This window comes from Canis lupus, chromosome 32 (genome assembly GCF_048164855.1).
Source record: "Canis lupus baileyi chromosome 32, mCanLup2.hap1, whole genome shotgun sequence".
Taxonomy (NCBI): domain Eukaryota; kingdom Metazoa; phylum Chordata; class Mammalia; order Carnivora; family Canidae; genus Canis; species Canis lupus.
Genome location: NC_132869.1, coordinates 39,125,573 through 39,143,935, shown reverse-complemented (window position 1 = coordinate 39,143,935; position 18,363 = coordinate 39,125,573). Strand labels below are relative to the sequence as shown.

General features: G+C 50.9%; 2 protein-coding genes across 23 annotated transcripts in view; one reads left to right on the top strand and one right to left on the bottom strand.

Moving 5' to 3' along the window:
• GRAMD2A (GRAM domain containing 2A) overlaps positions 1-18,363 on the top strand; it is a 32,005-nt gene that overhangs the window by 5,186 nt on the left and 8,456 nt on the right. For 4 of the 12 annotated variants that reach the window (XR_012022893.1, XM_072809473.1, XM_072809474.1 and 1 more), the window contains exons 2-3: positions 17,817-17,855; positions 18,113-18,205. Coding sequence is in view for 7 of the 12 variants with exons in the window: in XM_072809473.1 (XP_072665574.1) it covers positions 17,817-17,855; positions 18,113-18,205 (132 nt within the window). In the remaining 5 variants the exon portion in view is untranslated. Of the gene's footprint in view, positions 1-7,762; positions 7,946-15,541; positions 16,624-17,536; positions 18,206-18,363 lie in introns of those variants that run through there. The other 8 variants (XM_072809477.1, XM_072809482.1, XM_072809480.1 and 5 more) reach the window with 6 other exon arrangements.
• SENP8 (SUMO peptidase family member, NEDD8 specific) overlaps positions 16,212-18,363 on the bottom strand; it is a 42,244-nt gene continuing 40,092 nt past the window's right edge. For 3 of the 11 annotated variants that reach the window (XR_012022897.1, XR_012022901.1, XR_012022904.1), the window contains 2 exons: positions 17,298-18,318; positions 16,212-17,169 (listed from right to left, as the gene is read on the bottom strand). The gene's annotated coding sequence lies outside the window, so the exon portion shown is untranslated. Of the gene's footprint in view, positions 18,319-18,363 lie in introns of all 11 variants that reach the window. The other 8 variants (XR_012022894.1, XR_012022903.1, XR_012022898.1 and 5 more) reach the window with 7 other exon arrangements.

Here is an 18,363-nt window from a genome sequence, read left to right as displayed (position 1 = left end):
CGGCCACTGATGATTATTTCCCTTAGACACATTATTCATTAGGACTTTAAAATGATGTTGCTCTAATTCTATCACTTTTTCACCATCTATTAGCTTGAATCTTTCTGTAAAGAAATGTCCTTTCGTCAACTATTTGGTCACTGAGATATAGCACTAACAGTGGAGATCTAGTTTTATCAAGGAAGGGACAGGATGACATAGGTTTGTTCCTTGGTGAAGGATCATTAGTTAGGACAAGGTCCATTTGGGTGTTGGAAAGAACTTTCTAACAGAACTTTCTGCATGACACACCTGATGGATGATATTCACATGTAGGTACACATTTTTAGATCCCTTGTACCTGATTGCAACTTTACCTTTTTTTTTTTTTTTTAATCCACTGGACTATTTATTTCCTTATAGCAAGTTCCTTGTTGTAGGTAACACTGAATGAGTTTTTTTTTTTTTCCTTTAAGTATATTCTCAGATACGTAGTCCCTGTGATAGAATGATAAGAAGAGGCTTAGTGAAAGACCTGGATTCAGTTCCTTTCTCCTGAGTTATTACTACTGGCTCTGAGCCTCCCTTTCTTTATCCATAAGACAGAGCCACATCTGGCCTGCTTCAAAGGTTCTCAGGCTGTGCAATGGCTTGAGAGAGATGCCACCAAAAGTTAGTTCCCCTGCGGTGCTTCCACCTTTGAGAATCTGAGACCAGGCCTCTCTAAGGATCCAGCCCTAGCTTTAAGAAATCTTTAGGTCTGCTTTCCTTTTAAAGGTTCAAAGTTCATTCTTCTGAAATAAATTTTATATTTAGAGATAATTGTAGATTCACATGCAATTGTATGAAGTAATGCAAAGATCTCACATATCTTTCACCCAGTTTCTCCCAGTGTAACATCCTGTATAATGAGAGCACCATGGCACAACCAGAAAACTGACATTGATATAACCCATTGACCTTATTTGCTTTTTTTTTTTTAAAGATTTTATTTATTTACTCATGAGAGACACACACGCACAGAGAGAGAAAGAGATACAGGCAGAGGGAGAAGCAGGCTCCATGCAGGAGGCCTGATATGGGACTCGATCCCAGGAATCCAGGATCACACCCTGGGCCAAAGGCAGGTGCCAAACCACTGAGCCACCCAGGGATCCCCCTTATTTGGATCTCACTGGTTTTACATACACTGGTGTGTGTGTGTGTTTAGTTTGTGTGTGTGTGTGTGTGTTTGTTTAGTTTTGTGCAGTTTTATCACATGTGGGGATTTGGCAAAGTCCATTTTAAAAATCAAGGTTTCTTTTTCTGTTGGATTTGGAGGGTTTTCACGTAAGAAGAGTAAGGTGTTAGGAATTTGGAGTTTCAGAGGTGTTTATTATTATTGCTGTACCTTGTTTCTTTTTCTTGCTATCTCTTTCTCCTTCCTTTTTATTCTTTCCATCAAATGAAAGTAGTTCATTGTGATCATAAAATTCAGGCAAAGTATGCAGGAAAGTATAAAGAAGAAAAATTTTAAAAACATCTAAAATTCCAACTCATGGAGAAAAATATTGTTGGAATTTTGGTGAGCATCCTTCCCACATATATTTTATTATGCATGCTGTTCTATGTAATGCTTTTCCCGATGTTATGTAATAGTATTCTTTTTAAGAATAAAGTCAGGGGGGGATCCCTGGGTGGCGCAACGGTTTGGCGCCTGCGTTTGGCCCAGGGCGCGATCCTGGAGACCCGGGATCGAATCCCATGTTGGGCTCCCGGTGCATGGAGCCTGCTTCTCCCTCTGCCTGTGTCTCTGCCTTTCTCTCTCTCTCTCTCTCTCTCTCTCTCTCTCTGTGACTATCATAAAAAAAAAAAAAAAGAATAAAGTCGGGGCTTCATAGAGATTTAGTTTTAATAAATAACTTGATAAATATCAGTTTAATTGTTACCCAGCCTTTCATTCCATTAATAAACTGCAATTTGTTCATGCCCTATTGTTCTTTTTTTCTTCTAACTACAGTTCAGTGAACATTCTGATACATTTAAATTTGTGTCCAGTTGTTTTCTAAGAATAGATTGTTAGAGGTTGAATTTATGGGTGGGATGGGTATCTACATATGAAATGTATGTACCTTTTCTCACCCTGCCCTACCACGCAGTATTGGGTAAGACTGCCCATTCATCAGCATGTTGATCGACAGTAGATATTATTAAACTTTTAGGCCTTTGGCATTTAATAAGTAAAAAAGAAGATATCATATCTACCTTTTATTTTAAATATTAAAAAAGTAATCTTTATTGTTTTTGCTGATTTTGAAAGTATTACATGCCTGTTATAATAAGCTTAAATAAAAGAGAAATTAAAGAGAGTAAAAATCACCCTATAATTCTCACACGAGATAGAATCACTGTTGTTTGATAAATACCCTTAGGTATAGAAAGTTAAATTTTATAAATGGATTAATTATATCTTACTAATCTATACCTACTTTTCACTAAACAACACATATTGGACTTTTTTTCTATGAGCACATGCAACTATATTCTATTTTAGTCAATTGCACAGGAATCTATGATATTGATAAAATAGTATTTAGGCATTTCCACTTTTTTCATATAATTGTTAACCATATGAATATAAATTTTTGCCTACTTGTCCATCTATTTCCTTATACCAAGTTTCTGTGAGATGGAGTTGTTGGTTCAAAGGATCTGTAGATTTGTAATACATCCTTGGTGATACTGAGCACTATAATTTTTTAAGTTTTACCAATTAGATAGTTAAGAGAAATATTTCTTCTTTTGTGACTTGCCTGTTCAATATTCTTTGCTCACTTTTCTATTAGATCGTTTAAGTCTTCTTACTGACTTGGATGAGCTCATTATATGTTTAAAAATATCAATTTTTGATTACATTTTGATATACAAAGTTTTTAATTTTTTATGCAATTAAATCTTTTATGTGTTCTGGATTTTGCATCTTGCTTAGAAAGATCTTTCCTAATATGTTCATGTCCTCCTGTATTTTATTTTAGTTCTTTATTTAGAAAATATTTGGATGTTTAATCTCCTTGGAATTTATTTTTGTGAATGGTGTGAGATAGCCAATTGCCCCAATATCATTTATTGGACAATCCATTCTTCTCTTACTTATTTTGAAACACCTTCTTTATCAGGTACTAAGTTCTCAGATATCCATAGATCATGTTCTGGACTCCCTGTTAGGATCTGTTTATCTTTCCTAAGGCAGTAAATACCATGGTATGTTGATTGCTCTAGCTGTGATTGCTCTCGCTTTGTTCGGACATCTGGTAGGGCAAGCCCTTGCGTTAAATTTGAAATAAATTCACTTCTTTAAAAACTTTGAATCTTCCCACTCAAGAAGACGACTTTATTCAAATCTTCTTTTATGTCATTTAAAAAATGTCTGTGGTTTTCTTCTTGTGGACTTTCTTTTTTTTTTATTTAAAAAAATTTTTTTATTTATTTATGATAGTCACACAGAGAGAAAGAGAGAGAGGCAGAGAGAGAAGCAGGCTCCATGCACTGGGAGCCCGATGTGGGATTCGATCCCGGGTCTCCAGGATCGCGCCCTGGGGCAAAGGCAGGCACCAAACCGCTGCGCCACCCAGGGATCCCCTTCTTGTGGACTTTCTACATAGTTAAAGTTTATTTTTGGATGTTTTATATGTATTGTTGCCATATGAATAGAATCATTTTCCCCAATATATTTTATAACGTTTATATATTTTATAATATATATGTGTATATAAATAAATATAGATAGATTTTATCATGGGTCTATAGAGAAACTATTGACTTTTATGTAGATCTTATAATCCCTAGAATAATAAGCTCCGTAGGAGCTCAGTATGTGTCTATCCCTCCCACAGCCCTGTCTAACCCAGTGTCCAAATATAAGAATGGCTAGGCCACTTTCTTTTCTTTTTTTTTTTTTTTTTCAGTTGATTGTGTGTCCTCTAGATAGTTTATCTTACCATCTTTCAAATAAAAATTCTCTTTTTCGGGGAGCTCCTGGTTGGCCGAGTCAGTGGGGCATGCAGCTCTTGATCTTGGGGTGGTGAGTTCAAGCTCCATGCTGGGTATAGAGCTGACTTAAAAAAAAAAAAAAAAAAAAAGAATAAAAATAAATTTAAAACGCTCTCTTTTTAGCGTCTAAAGCTTTTCTTTCTTTTTCTTGCTTTTGTGCCTTGGCTGGAACCTCCAGAACCTTGTGGGATAATAAGGGCAAGAGCAGGGGTTCCTTGGAAGTTTCCACCCATTAGACCATCTGGAGCCCCCCCCCCCCCCCCCCCGGAGGAAGAAGTCCCAGGCCTTGCAAAGCCCTAAGACCAGGTTGGGGTTCCGGCCCCGGGACCCTGGCAGCTGGGGGCATCAGCAACCTGGCGGCCCCAGGTGTGGCATTCAGGGTGTGGGCGCCCCGGTGGTGGGGAGGCTCTGCAGGTGAGGATGCGGGCAAGGCTGGACCCCGGGGGCGGGGCGCAGGGGACCAGAGGGGCTCTCAGAGGCCTGTCCCCGCTGGGTGCCTCAGGGGCACCCACCAGCCTGGGTGAGAGGCAAGGAGGAGCAGGCCAGCAGGGTCCCTGCGGTGCAGGGGCTCAGGGCCCGGCCTCCACCTCCCTGCCTGAAACCCTCCTGGGCTCCCAGGGCAACTCCCGCCTCTAGTTTTCTTCCTACCTCTCGGCTCCTTCTCCCCTAGTCCCCTGGGGGCCTCTCCCCCACAGATCCTTAAGTGGTGATGCTTCTTTGGGTCCCAGATGCCCCTCCTCCCCCTCCTCCTCCTCAAGATCTAACCCACATACCACAAAATCCACCCTTTGAAAGTGTACAACTCAGTGGCTTTCATGTGTTCCCCCAGTTGTGCAGCTCTCCCCACTGTCGAATTCCAGACCAGTTTCGTCACCCCAAAAAGAAACCCTATGCACATGAGTCACTTCCCATTTCCCCTTCCCCCAGCACCTTGGCAGCCACTCATCTCCTGTCTCCCTGGATTTGCCAGTTCTCCACACTTCCCGTCCTCGGAGTCCTACAGCACGTGGTCTTTCCTTTTCTCACTTGATGGGTATTTGAGCTGTTTCCATTCTGGGGGGCTAATTATCATAATTCCACGAGCCTTCTTGTACAAGATTTTGTGTGGACACATTTTCAGTTCTCTCCAGGCGCGTACCCAGGAGTGCCATTGCCCTGTCATATAGTAACTCTATGGTTAACCGTTTGAGGAACCACCAGACTGGTTTCCAAAGCAGTTGTACCATTTTGCATTCCCACTAGCAATATAAGAGGGTTCAATTTCTCTGCGTCCTCACCAACACCTAATATTGGTTATGGTCTCCCGGCGGGCGTCAAGTGGTATCTGATTGTGGTTTCAGTTTGCATTTCTCCAGTGGCTAATGATGTTGAGCATCTTTTCATGTCCTTATTGGTCACTTGACATCACCTGGAGAAAAATGTGTCTTCAAACATTTGCCCATTTTTAGTTGGATTACTTGTCTTTAGCATTCAATTTTAAAAAATTTTTAAATTAATTAATTAATTTGTATCATTCAATTTTAAGAGTTCTTTTTAGTGCCTCGGTGGTGCACTCTTGGTTTGGGCTCCAGTGGGGATCTCAGGGTGGTGAGACTGAGTCCTGGATCGGCTCCACCTTCAGCGTGGAGTCTGCTTGGGTTTCTCTCTCCCTCTCCTTGGGCCCCTCTCCCCACCTCCCGCACACATGTGTGCACACTCTCTCCCTCTCCCTCAAATCCTTAGAAAAAAAAATATTTCTTCTTAAAAAAATTTTATTTTAATTGTGGTCAAGGAAAACACATAACATAAAACTTATCATCTTAACCATTTCTAAGTGCATTTGTACAGTTCAGTAGTGTTAAGCATATTCATATTGTTGTGCAACTGGTCTCCAGAAATTTTTGATCTTGCGTAACTGAAATATCCATTAAATACGTCTCCACCTTCTCCTCCTTCCAGCCCTTGGCAACCACCATTCCACTTTCTGTTTCTTTGAATTTGATACTCTAGGTACTTCTCATAAGTGGAATCACACGGTATTTATCTTTGGAGTTCTTTATGTATTTTGGATATTAGTCTTTTATCAGATATATGATTTGCAAATATTTTCTCCCATTCTGTGGGTTGTCTTCACTTTCTTGATGATATCATTAGCAACACAAAGTTTTCCAATTTTGATGAGGCTCATTTTATCTTTCTTTTTGTTTCCTTTTGATATCATATCTTGAGAGACCATTGCCTAATCAAAGGTCACAAAGATTTACACCTGTTTTCTTCTAAAAGTTTTGTGGTATTAGCTCTGACATTTTTAAGCTTATTTTTATATATGGTGTGAGCTAGGGGTCCAACTTAATTCTTTTGCATGTGAATATCTTGTTTTCCCAGTCCCATTTGTTGAAAACACTAATCTTTCTTCTATTGAATTGGTTTTGGTACCCCTGTTGATAGCTTCTCTTCTTTGTGTATTGACTTTCCTAGCTCCCGACTCATTCTTGGGTCAATAACTCAGAACTTTATCCCTTTAGCCTGGACCTTTTTTCTGAGCTCCTTACTCCTAAATAGCTTGACATCTCCACTTAAATGTTTCTCACAGAACTTTAAGACAACTCAGATTGTTTCTTCGAATATGCCTTTTTTTTTCCGATATATTTTCCTGTTTCATCTCAGCAAAACAGAGCAGTATCCTACTTGTTTGTGCCAGATATCTCAGCTCATACTTGATATTTTTTCTCTTATACCTCACATCCAGTGGATTACCAGGCCAGGTTGATTTTATTTGGAAATATATATCCTGAATCCATCCCTGGCCTCCATCACCACTGCCACCAAGTCCGGGACATCATCTCTCCGTTGGAATCCAGTCTCCTAACTGCTCTGTCTCCATGGAGAAATTTTAAACATAAAAAAAGGAGAGAGTTGTAGGGCGGATCCCCATGTATCCATCACCCTGCTGTAATAACCATCAATAGAAGATTGTCCCTGTTTCATCAATACTTACCTTTACTCCCCCTTCCCCACCTCCTTTGGATTACTTTCAAGCGAATCTATGTGTCAGAGTGATCTCTTTAAGATACAAAGTTGATAGTGTATTTCCCTGTTTAAATCCCTTTATTGATTCCCCACTGCTTTTAAGAAAATGACCAAAAACCCTTACAGGGTTTCCCCCTGCATGATCTGGCCCTGCCAACCTCACTAGCCTCATTGTTCACCACTTCACTACTTCCACCCTCTAGACACAAAGGCTCTGTTTAGGTGCCTCATACATGCTACACACCTCTGGCCTCAGGGCCTTTGCACACCCATCATAAACCCTCTACAATGACCCCTTTCTAATTCCTTCCAAATACCTGCCCCCCCATCTGATCAGCATACATTGGCTATCAGCTCAAAATGCCACTGCTTCTTAGGGAAATCCTCCCTGCTTTCCACTGCTGAGTCAGGACTCCCTGACAGGGGTCCAACTAGGACACTGTGCTCTTCTTTCATAGCGTAGATTACACAGTTATAATTATGTGTTGATTTGTATAAATATTTGTTTCATGTCTGCCTCCCCCGCCAGGCATTTCGGGGATAGCAGCTTGCCTTATCCCTCCTAGTATACACAGCACTGACACAGAGCTGGTGTTTGCAGGAGGGAGGCAGAGAGGCTGGCGGCCCTTTGAGGACCATGATCCTGCCAGCCTCTCCTGGGAGAGGAGACCCTCTGACCACAGGATGGTCAGTGGCCATTTGCAGTTCACCCAGCTCCTAACTCTGCCTTGTTTTTTCCCCTCAGACAACATCTGCTTTCCTTCTTGGGCTGAGGCTTTCTCGCCCCTTTGCAGAGATAAACTGAGGCCCAAGAGAGAGGGAATGGCTTCTCCAAGCCCCCATAGCAGTGAGAGGGGTTTCCAGGCCCGCCTCTCTGTCTTCCTGCCCCGACTCCCCCAGGCTTGGGACCACAGACAGGGATCCGGAGGTGGGTGTCACAGGCTGGTGAGAATGGGGTGCGCTGGGTGGTATCCATGGCTGGACGGAGCGGACTTGTCCCGGGAGCAGCCGAGCCCCCTGGCAGCCCTGAGTGGGGGCGCTGGGTGGCTGGGGCTGCCTGCGGGTCCTCCCTGGGCAGGCCCGGCACAGGGCAGCCTCCAGGAGCACAGGGGTGCTCTGTTTCTTAATGAAAGCCAGTCTGTGTTTAGACCTGAATGACCAGCTTCTTGTCTGGAAAGGGCCAGGCCCTAAGTGGCCGGCCAAGAAAAAGTGGTCTGTGCCTGCGTCCAGGGGTGGCAGCTCGCACAGATGCTTCTGCAGCAGCGGGGCGCCGTGGGGTGAGGCCCGCAGCAGGCTGGTCACCCCCCTGCAGCACCAGCCGCCTGCTCCACCGTGCAGCCCGGGCTAACCCCGGACATCCCAGGAGCTAAGCGTCCATGCTTCGGCTCTTTGTCCTGTTTGTCTCCTTGGTGACTGTCCTCGCTCCGCAGGCCTCTGAGCTCTGGCCTCAGACCTCCGCGGAGGCGGGGGAGGAGAGGTGGGGTGCTGGGCCCGGTGCTGTCTGGCTGCAGCCCCAGGGAGAGGTGCAGAGGTACAGCTCAAGCATTGAGCTCTGTGGGTGCCTCTGTGCCTGCTTCCCCCGGGACAGCTGGACGTCTAGGCACCCTGCAAGGCGCATGGGGACGCAGAGCTCTCAGTGCTGCGGGCAGGGGGGTTCAGGCTCAGCCGGCAAGGCTCTGAGACACCCCCCCTCCCTCTGGGGCGAGGCCTTGGCCTCTCAGATCCCCACAGCAGCCCTGAGGATCTGCAGGTCACTGGGGATTTGCCCCCATTTTACAAGGGAGCAGACCCAGAGAAGGTGACCGGGGCCACCCAGGGCTCAAGGGCAGCCAGAAGCACACTGGAGTGACTTGCTCTCCCTCCAGGCCTTGTGTTTGGGTCCCGAGGTCCCAGTGCTGCTGAACCAACTACACAGAGGAGCTTCTCAGCGGGGAGCCTTTGTTTATTCAGGACACGGTTATTGAGCACTTACTGCATGCCTGAAGCTGTGTGTGGCCCAAGGGTGAGAGATGAATAAGGAAGACTAGTGGGGAGACAGCCACATAAATGGGCAATACAGCCATCTGAGCGCACCCTGTGTGGAGGCAAGGCGGGAGGGGCCCGCAGCCACCAGGGTTGGGGATGAGAGTTGAGAGGGAGGAGTTCTCAGCTTGGGCAGGAGCACGTTGGCTAAGCAGCGTCCAGACCGAGCTGGGGGGCAGCTCATTAGCAACTCTTCCCAGTGCCCAAGAGGAGTCAGCTTGAGCACTTTGATCCTGAAATCCGTCCCTGTGAGGACGTGGGCCTTTTCTAGTGTACCCCAAGAGCTAGGCCTGGGTGGGGGAGGCCTGAGAGCAGGGAAGAGGGGAGTTGGGGCCCTTTAACCGGGGTGGGGCCGGTCAACCAAGGAGCTAAGGGCTTGGCTCACCAGCTCTGGGCTCCATAGAGAGACCTGGGCCGTGGGCAGTGTCCTGGCCGCCAAGAGTGGGGGACGGGGACAGCCTGGCCTTGGCCTCTCAGCTCTTATTGGGTGGAAGGCCCAGGAGTTTCCGAGATGCCTGTAGGTAGGAGTCCTTCTTGGCAGCAGAGCTCAGAGGGGTCCTTGTTCGCCCAGGATGCGGCCACCCACAAGGACCAGCTCTCCCAGTTTGTTTAGTTCTTTGAGCAAAGAAGATAAAGGCTTGGTGGGGGTGAGGGAGGGGAAGGAGTTTGATCCAGGGAACTCCACTTCCCACAGGGGGCCCTGCGTGGCCATCTCAGCCCAGACCTCTTTTGGCCTCCCCCCGTGCCCCCTATCGTGTCTAGGGGGCTACAGCAGAGAGCACAACACCAGGCCCCGAGCACCCCCAGGTCTACAGGGGGCTACAGAAGAGAGCACAGCACCAGGCCCCGAGCACCCCCAGGTCTACAGGGGGCTACAGCAGAGAGCAGAGCAGAACCCCGGGCCCCGAGAGGGCGCAGGTGTCGGCCAGGCTGGAGTTTGAAGTGGGCTCCCCGAGCTCTCGCCCTACAGGCCGGGCTCTCCCCTCCTCTGACCTGAGCCGTGTCCTGCACCCACGGCAGCCTGTTGCCTGGAGGTACCAGCCACACCTGTCCCCTGCTTCTCCCCAGGGGCCCCCCCGCCACTGAGGGGGCTGGACTTGGGCTGGACATCCTTCCCCTCCCCATGGGGGGCTCACGGGGCATGAGTGAGCGCAGGCCTCCGTCACTGGGCCCAGCTGAGCCTGCGTCAAGAGCCACCTGTCCCATGCGAGTGCGACAGGTGACATCATGGTGTGCCCTGGTTTGAGGGCTTTGGCCGAAGCAGGGGGGCTACGGGCCTGGCTGCGAGTGCTGGGGGCACCAGCACAGAACTGAAGGATAACGGCGGCAAGGGGGGCAGACCCTGACCCTCCCACCTGGGGTCCCCCACCCCCGCTTCTCTCTCCCCCCTCTTCACTCGCTCTAGGCCAGCTCTGGGGGCGCTGGGGGCACCAGGGGCTCTGCTCCAGGGTCCCTGCAGCAACCTCCCTCCTGCCCGTCGCGGCCTCTGGCTGTGCACCTCCTGCCTGCTCTGCCCTGGTTAGGATCCATTAGAGATGAAGTCAGAGGGGCCCCCGGGGGGCTCAGCTGCTTAAGCGTCTGCCTGTGGCTTGGGTCATGATCCCGGGGTCCTGGGATGCAGCCCCACATGGGGCTCCTGGCTCAGCGGGGAGCCTGCTTCTCCCTCTCCCCCTCCTCCCGCTTGTGCTCTCTCTCTGTCAAATAAATAAATACAATCTTTAAAAAAAAAAAAAAAAAGTAGAATCGGAAAAGATCATCTTTTCCTCCAGAGAGGCCCCTGGTCAGCTCGCAGCTGGCTTTGTGTGGGTCTGGAGCGCCAGGGTCCTTGGGTGCAGACTGTGACATCTCGGGAGGCAGGGCACCTGGTTTTCCCCATTCCCTTTCATCTCCAAGCTGCCACCGGTGGTCAAAGTGCATCCCTAGCGCAGGTGTTCTCAGACCTGCTCCTGGGAAGTAGGCTCACACCTGCCCTGCCTCAGTCCTTTGCCAGGGCTGCTGAGCCAACAGCTGGATTGGGAGCAGTGTGTGGCCCCCCTTACACCCAGGATGGAATTCAGTTGTGGGGCTTTCTCCCCTCTTGTCAGCAGAAACAGCAAAGCAGTTGTCCTAGATGAGGAATATCAGCTTAGAAAAGAAAGCGAGGTGCAGCTTCTGTGTCATTAATCATAGGATTATTTTTGCAAAAGAAGATTGCCTTTTATCTCCAGGTTTTAGAGGACTGAGGATAAGCCTGACTCTATCAACATTATTCCAGTTTCCCTTTGGCAGAGGTCCTGTCAAGCAGCTTCTGGGCTGTGTGTCAGAAAGGGACATAGGGAGTCTCTCGGGAAGGACACGGAGCCAAGCCGCTGCCACATGGAAAGTTGCTCCTGCTTCCTTGGCATGACCTAGTAAATGTGCTCTGTGACCTTCACCGATGAAGGAAATCTCTCCGAACAATGTGATTCCTGTCTTGCTGAGGGTGTCCTGGAAATCCAGAGGGGCAGGGTGAAGGCACAGAGGGGTCAGAGGATTCACCCTGGGTCCCAGAAGGTATGCTTCTCCCTCTGAGCTGCAAAGAAAGGAGAGAAGTTGGGGGGCGGGATCCATCCAGTGGTCTCTTCACGCTGGCTGCGTGTTTCAAATCACCTGAGAGCCTTGAAAAGCCTGAAACCCGCCCACCAATTCCAATCCCAAGTGTTTACCCATAGAAATGAATACTTGTGTCCACACGACAGGTGGTGGAATGTTCCTGGCCACCCTGGAAACTGCCCAGATGCCCATCTAGTGTCCAGTGAATAAATCAGTTGTAGCATGTCCACGGAATGGGAGTCTAAACACTCGTGAAAGCGCAGTTTCCAGCTGCACACAACACCGTGGACGGACCCCACAAATGCATCGCTGAGTAAAGGAAGCCACGGGAAAGAGTGTGCGTGGTGTGATTCTATTCACAGAAAGTCCGCAGAGGCGGAGGCAGCGCGTGCCGAGGAGGCCTGGAGGGTGGCTGTCCTTGTGGCCTGGGCGAGGGGATGAGACTGGAAGGAACCGGGGAAGGGCTGAGTTTCTGGGGGCTGGGTTCCAAGGGTGTTCTGTTGGTGAGATGCATTGAATTGTACATTGATTTTCTGTGCGCTTTTCTGTATGCAGTTTATTCTTTAATAAGTTAAAAATATGTAGTTACCTAGCTGCTACCCCAGGGGCTCTGACTTAATGGGTCTGCGACCGGGCTCAGGCATCATTTTTGTTTGTTTGTTTGCTTTTTATTTTTTAAGAGTTTGTATTTATTTATTCATGAGACACACACACACACACACACACATACACACACACAGAAAAAGAGGCAGAGACACAGGCAGAGGGAGAAGCAGGCTCCATGCAGGGAGCCCGATGTGGGACTCGATCCCGCGACCCCGGGGTCATGATCTGAGCTGAAGCTGACCACGGAGCCACCCGGGCGGCCCTGTGTTTTCTAAGAAAGCTCTCCATGCCATGTTAGCAGGTACCCAGCAGGCTGCACAGCAGAGTTAACGGGATGGACTCTCTTCCCTGTGAAGGTGGGGAGCTGGGTGCTGAGCAGCAGGTCAAAGTAGAGACGGGCCATCTGGGGGGCCTGGGGGGTGGGGCTGGCGTTCTGTGCTTTAGGGATGTGCTGGTGAGGAGTATTTTCTGTTTGGAAGAGGTCTCTCTGGGGGGGTCACCCCGGGGCTGGCCGCTGCAGGGGTGCCAGGCCCCAGAGGATGCTCTAGTGCCTTGAACGTCTGGGAGGAGCAACCTGGGAGGTGCCCCAAGGCGCCCCAGGGGAGCTGCCCGTGCTGGCGCAGGCGGGGGGCTCAGGCTCGGGGTCTGGGTGCAGCTCCCACCAGGGGCACAGAGGGGCCGCGGGGAAGTTTGCCCGGGGCTGCTGGGGGAGCTGGAGGGCACAGGCCAGCCCAGGGCCATGCAGGGCGGGTGAACCCTGTGGGGAGTCAGGCCCCCCCAGGCCCCCCCCACATGTGCTTTCCCGATACCACATCCCATCCCACCAGAGCCCCTTCATCCGCTTTCTCTCGCCTTCCTCCACCCCACCCCGGGGGGCCCCTTTGAGCAGCCAGGCAGCAGGGACTGGGTGCCCCGTGGTGCTGGGCCTCTGCTTGTGGTGCTGGGCCTCTGCTCGTGACCCCAGGGCCTCCGTGAGCCCAGGGGCTCCGAGCGGTGCCTCTCCCTCCCACTGCCTTGCTTTCTTCCTCCCCTCCTCCCTCTTGGGGTGTCACCCTCTTTCTTTCTCTGTCTCCTTCCCTCTTGGTAGCAAACGCTGGGTGCTTGCTGTGTGCTGGGGACACAGAGATGTATAGGACACACCCCTGGTGGACTCAGAGTCGCCTGGGGGCAGATGGATGCATAAACAGACAGACCAGCTCGGGCCAGTGTGGTAAGTGCTGGGACAAACAGCAGGACAGAGGGGACCTCAGAGGAGGGACTGACCGGCTCTGCAGGGGGGTAATCAGGGAAGGCTTCATGGAAGAGGTGATATTTGAACTGGGGTTTGAAAAACAAGTGCAATTCCCCGGGTGGATGAGTGTGGGGAGGAATTCCAGGTGGGGAGGATGCCTGCCTGGGGAGGGCCATGGGGGAAGCTGGGGCTCAGGTGAACCTGCCGGGAGGCTGGCAAGGGGAGCAGGAGGCGCAGGAAGGAGAGGGAAAGCAGCGTGAGGCCGCAGGATCAGATCTGGGCCTGGCGCTCTGTGGGTGCAGATGCAGGAGAGGGCCGGGCATGTGAGCAAGCTCGGGGTCAGGATGGTGGGGACCTGAGGCAAGCGCAGCGGGATGGGGCCTGGTTAAGGCTTGGTGGGGCCCTGGGGACTGATTGGTTGTGGGGCGGGGAGGAGGGAGCTTGGGGTTCCGGCTTGGGCACCTGTGGCGGAAGGAGCCTTCCAGGGATGTCGGGTGCTCAGAGGGAGCAGATCTGGGGGGATGACAACGAGCTCGCCTTGGTGGGTGCATCCAGATGGCGCGCTGGAGCTCAGGAGGAGAGGTGCAAGGGTGGAGACTCAGATTTGGGAGTGGCCGCCTGGGGGGAGTATTTTGAGCCTGGGAAGCATCCAGAGCGAGTGCACGTGTCAGGGGTCCCGAGAAGCGTGGTCCGTAGTTCTGCAGGAGGAAGCTGCACCCCAGTACTTCCCTCATTGTCTCTCTCCTCCTCTCCTGCCTTCTCTGTGGCCCTCCTTTCTCGACTGCCCGGCCCATCTCCTGAGAACGCCCCAGCTCTGCTAGCCGCCCACCTCTGCCCTTTCAGCAACCCCAGAGTGGTCGGCCCCCCACTGGGCTCAGGGTGTGAGAAGCTCAGTATTTGTGGAGGGAAGGAAGGAAGGCTTGTGGGCAGGACAGGTGCCCGCTGTGTGCCCTGGAGAGGCCTCTTGCCCTGGGACCAGGCTTAGCCAGTGAAAGCGCCCCTTCTGAGGGGTTCCCCACCTTTTCTACCCCCTCTAATGTCCAGAGCATTGGACCTCCTCTGTTGCATTCCCTTGATGACAATAATGATACGGGGGCGGGGCTTTGATTGCAAAAATAGACCTGGACTTGGGGACTTCTGCTGTCACCCCACAGTGCACGTGTGGAGGTGGGAGGGGCTGCGTGAGCAAGGGTATGGTTCACAACACACAGGGTGGGAGCAGCTGGCTCGAGGAGGTGTGTGTGGAAATGCACGGAGGCTGCCAGCAGGGTGGGGGGACCCAGGTCCCCCACTCTCCAGCTGCCTGCTAGAGAGGCCTCCTTCCTGGCCTTCTGCGGCAGGACGACCATTGCGCCCCAGACCTACCTTCGCATCTGACTTTGCTCCCACGTTTTTACTTTGACTTGTCTAAACCCTGTGGGGGAGAAGGCTAATGGGTAGAAAGTCTGGCTCGGTGACGTTGAAAGCGGTACGTTCTGGCCACGGGCAGGGTCTCTGTAGCAGGGCATTATGAGGACAGAAGGGACTGGCCTTCACAGATGGGCAGGTAGGAATGGCTTGTAACCATCCCGCTCATGCTGCGTAAAGGACTCGCCCGAAGTATAAAGATATCTGAGAGTCATTTCCGCCCAGTGGCTGCATTTTCCCACCATTCTTTTCTTCCTGGAGATGCTGTGGGAATGGACACAGCCTTCTTCAGATTTTCTCTGGTCCGTCTCTCCTCCAGCCTCGCTTACTGTCCCCACCCGGTCATTCCTCCGATGGGTGGCGTGTGGGTGCTGCATGCTGGCATCGCACTCAGCTTGGGGCCTTCGGTGACGGGGGAGGCAGAGTCCCTGCCATGCCGGAGGCCCCAGAGATGAGCGACTCCAGCACTGACCCAGTGTGGCAGGTGCCGAGAGGGAGGCCAGGACTGGGGTGCCATGAGTGCCTGCAGGGGGGGCTCCCCACTAGGCCGGGGGAGGGCCAAGGGCAGCCCCCCACCCCCCGAGGAGGTCACATTGGACCTAAGGATGAGTTCAGTTTAGAACCCACGTGCAGGCATGATTAGGTGATAGTCCTACCAGTTGGTAAGTTTGGCTTCCTTTTCTCTAGGAGCCCTTCTGTGACTCTCCCTCTGTGAGCTCTCGGAGCTCCTGCAGCCCTGACACCGCGAATCACCCTTTCCAGTGCCCGAGTGGCGGGCTCCCTGCCTCTGACACCATGGCCAAGGTCCTTCTTGGGGTCTCGCTCTATCTCTGGTCCTCTGGGTTAGAGCGTGTTCCTCCAAGCAGGCCTCATGTCCTTCTCTTTCCTGACGGCCCAGTAGAGCTCGCCGGCTGCGGGGTCCAGCTCTCCGAGGGCTCAGTGGTTGGACTTATACACGCTCCGCCTTGGGGGCCTCTCCAACCAAAGCACTCAAACCAAGTGAGGAACCAAGAGGTGGGAGACACGGCTGGAATCTACCCACACAAACATGGAACAAAGGGATCCCTGGGTGGCTCAGCAGTTTGGCGCCTGCCTTTGGCCCAGGGTGCGATCCTGGAGACCCGGGATCGAGTCCCGCATCGGGCTCCCCGCATGGAGCCTGCCTCTCCCTCCTCCTGTGTCTCTGCCTCTCTCTCTCTACGTCTATCATAAATAAATAAAAATAAATAAATCTTAAAAAAAAACAAAAGCAAAAAACAAACAAACATGGAACAAAGCCAGAGACAGAACTAAAAGGCAAATGACAAACTGGGGGAGATGTTCACAAAAATGATAAACTAAGGACTAGTATTCCCGAGAAAGCATTTAATACAAATCAGTAGGGCAAACGTGAGGAACCTGAAAGACCATTCACAGGTGAAGGTCCAGTGGTTAATATGCACACGTGGGAAAACTCGTTCAACCCGTCAGTGAGCAGAAAGAGAAATGAAAATAGCATATTTCCACGTATCAAATTTGCAAAAGTGAGAAAAAGAGAATAGCCAGGGCGAGGGAGCCAACCATCCCATGGATGTCGGGAAACGGGCACCCTCATGTCGCGCTGATGGCCGTGGTCGCCAGCAGAGCGTCTGGAAGCACTTTGTGAGTGGCTGTAAAGAGCCCGAGAAAGGTGCACTCTCTACCCACGAATTACACTTCTGAGAATCTGTCTCAGCCATGGACGGGGACACGGGGAATCCTCATCAGATCACGTTAATTAAGCAACAAAAGTAAGATATATGTATTATAATGCATAATTCCATTCACAAAGGTTCTGTATTTATGCATAAATCTTTTCCTTGGGTGATTTTTGAAGACTTCTTTTCCTTCTGGGTGATTTTGATCATCGTATTTATGTATTAAATCTTTTTCATATTTTCTATAATGAGCATAATAAAAATCAAGAAGGGGGAGAGAAAACCCTCTTGAAATGTGAAAGGAGGGAACCACATAAATATAGTAATTACCTTTGCGAGTCAAAAGGGTCAAATCTCTAGCAAAACGTGTCACTTTTTTAAGCAAGATTCAGGAAACCTATGTTAGTGTGTGTACCAAGATTCTCCATAAGGTTAAAGGCAGAGGTCACCAGGCCGCGTGGCTGTGGATGGGCTGATTTTGTGGGGTGAGGTTACCCGGCTCTTCCTTGTGTGACACTGGGTCCGGCCGGTCCCCTGGCGGGTCTCAGTTTCCTCCTGTGTACACAGCATGGTAGGGGGCGCAGACTAAGGCATCTGTGAGGGTCTTGGCAGATCTCGGCCCAGTGGGCAACTCTGTTCCTGAAGAAGAGAACCTTGACTTGCCCGGTGACAATGCTGAGAGGGACCCGGGGCTCGTAGTGACAGGCCTCAGCCCCCAGCTCCGTATTTGCTGAGGCTCCTCATCTGCCCGGGGCCTCGTAGCCTACCTGTGACCACTGAGGGCCCTGCCTTGGCCCTGCTCCTTGGCCGCCCTCTCTTCCCGTCAGCTTCCGGGCCCGCTCAGTTGATGTGTTGATCCCTAGTGTGGAGCTGTTTAGTGGAGGCATGAACTCGAAAGCCACTGGGGAACCCCACCCGCCCGGGGAGATGGTGTCTCCTCCCTCCAGGGCCCTCTGTCTGGGACAATTTTTTTTTTTTTTTTTTTTTTTTTGTCTGGGACATTTTTGAGATGGTTTGGCTCTCAGGGCCAAGGTGAAGGCCACCAAAGGCCACTTCATGGTGCAGGGCCGCCCCTGCCTCCCAGCCCATAGTCACCTGTGGGCTGACCGGAGCCCCTCCCACACCATCTGTGGCACCAGTTCCTCAGCGCTGCTTCGGCTTCCCGTGCTCAGCATCCTTTCCCAGATCCCGATGGCTTATGGTAGTGCTCCCCAGGCACCTCAGAAACCTTTGCTTTCAGCCGGGAGCGAGTCTTAGAGTCCTCCCTCCCACTGTGCTTTCTCAAGGGTGCGGCTGATGGCCTGCCTGCCTGGTGCTCCACCAAGGTAGGCTGATTTTCCTTCCCGTCTGGGCATAAACCGACCTGCAGGCTTCCAGAAAAGGCAGCATGTGGTTGCCCTCTTTGTTGGGGGCCCGAGAACCCCTGCCTGAGCTGCTGGCCTCTGGACTGTGACACCTGCAGCTTCAGCCTGAATGGCAGGGCTGGTCTGGGTGCGGGCGGAGGAGCTGCCCTGGGCATGGAGCTGTTTCCCTGGAGCTGTTCCACAGACCCCCTTCCTGATGTGGGCCTGTTTCTGCTCAGCCACCAACAGATGCATGGAAAGACGGCTTCTCTGAAGAGCCCTGTGTCCTGCTCAGAGAAGCTAGCCAGGGTTCAGGCACCCCTGGACTCCAGGTGAGGCCCCTCCCAGTCAGATGTACATCCGGCTTGGGGGTGGGAAGGGGCAAATAAGAAAGAATGAACTCTTACCACTTGCAGTGACATGGTGGGAGCTGGAGACTATTACGCTAAGTGAAATAAGTCAAAGACAAATACCATATGTTTTCACTAAT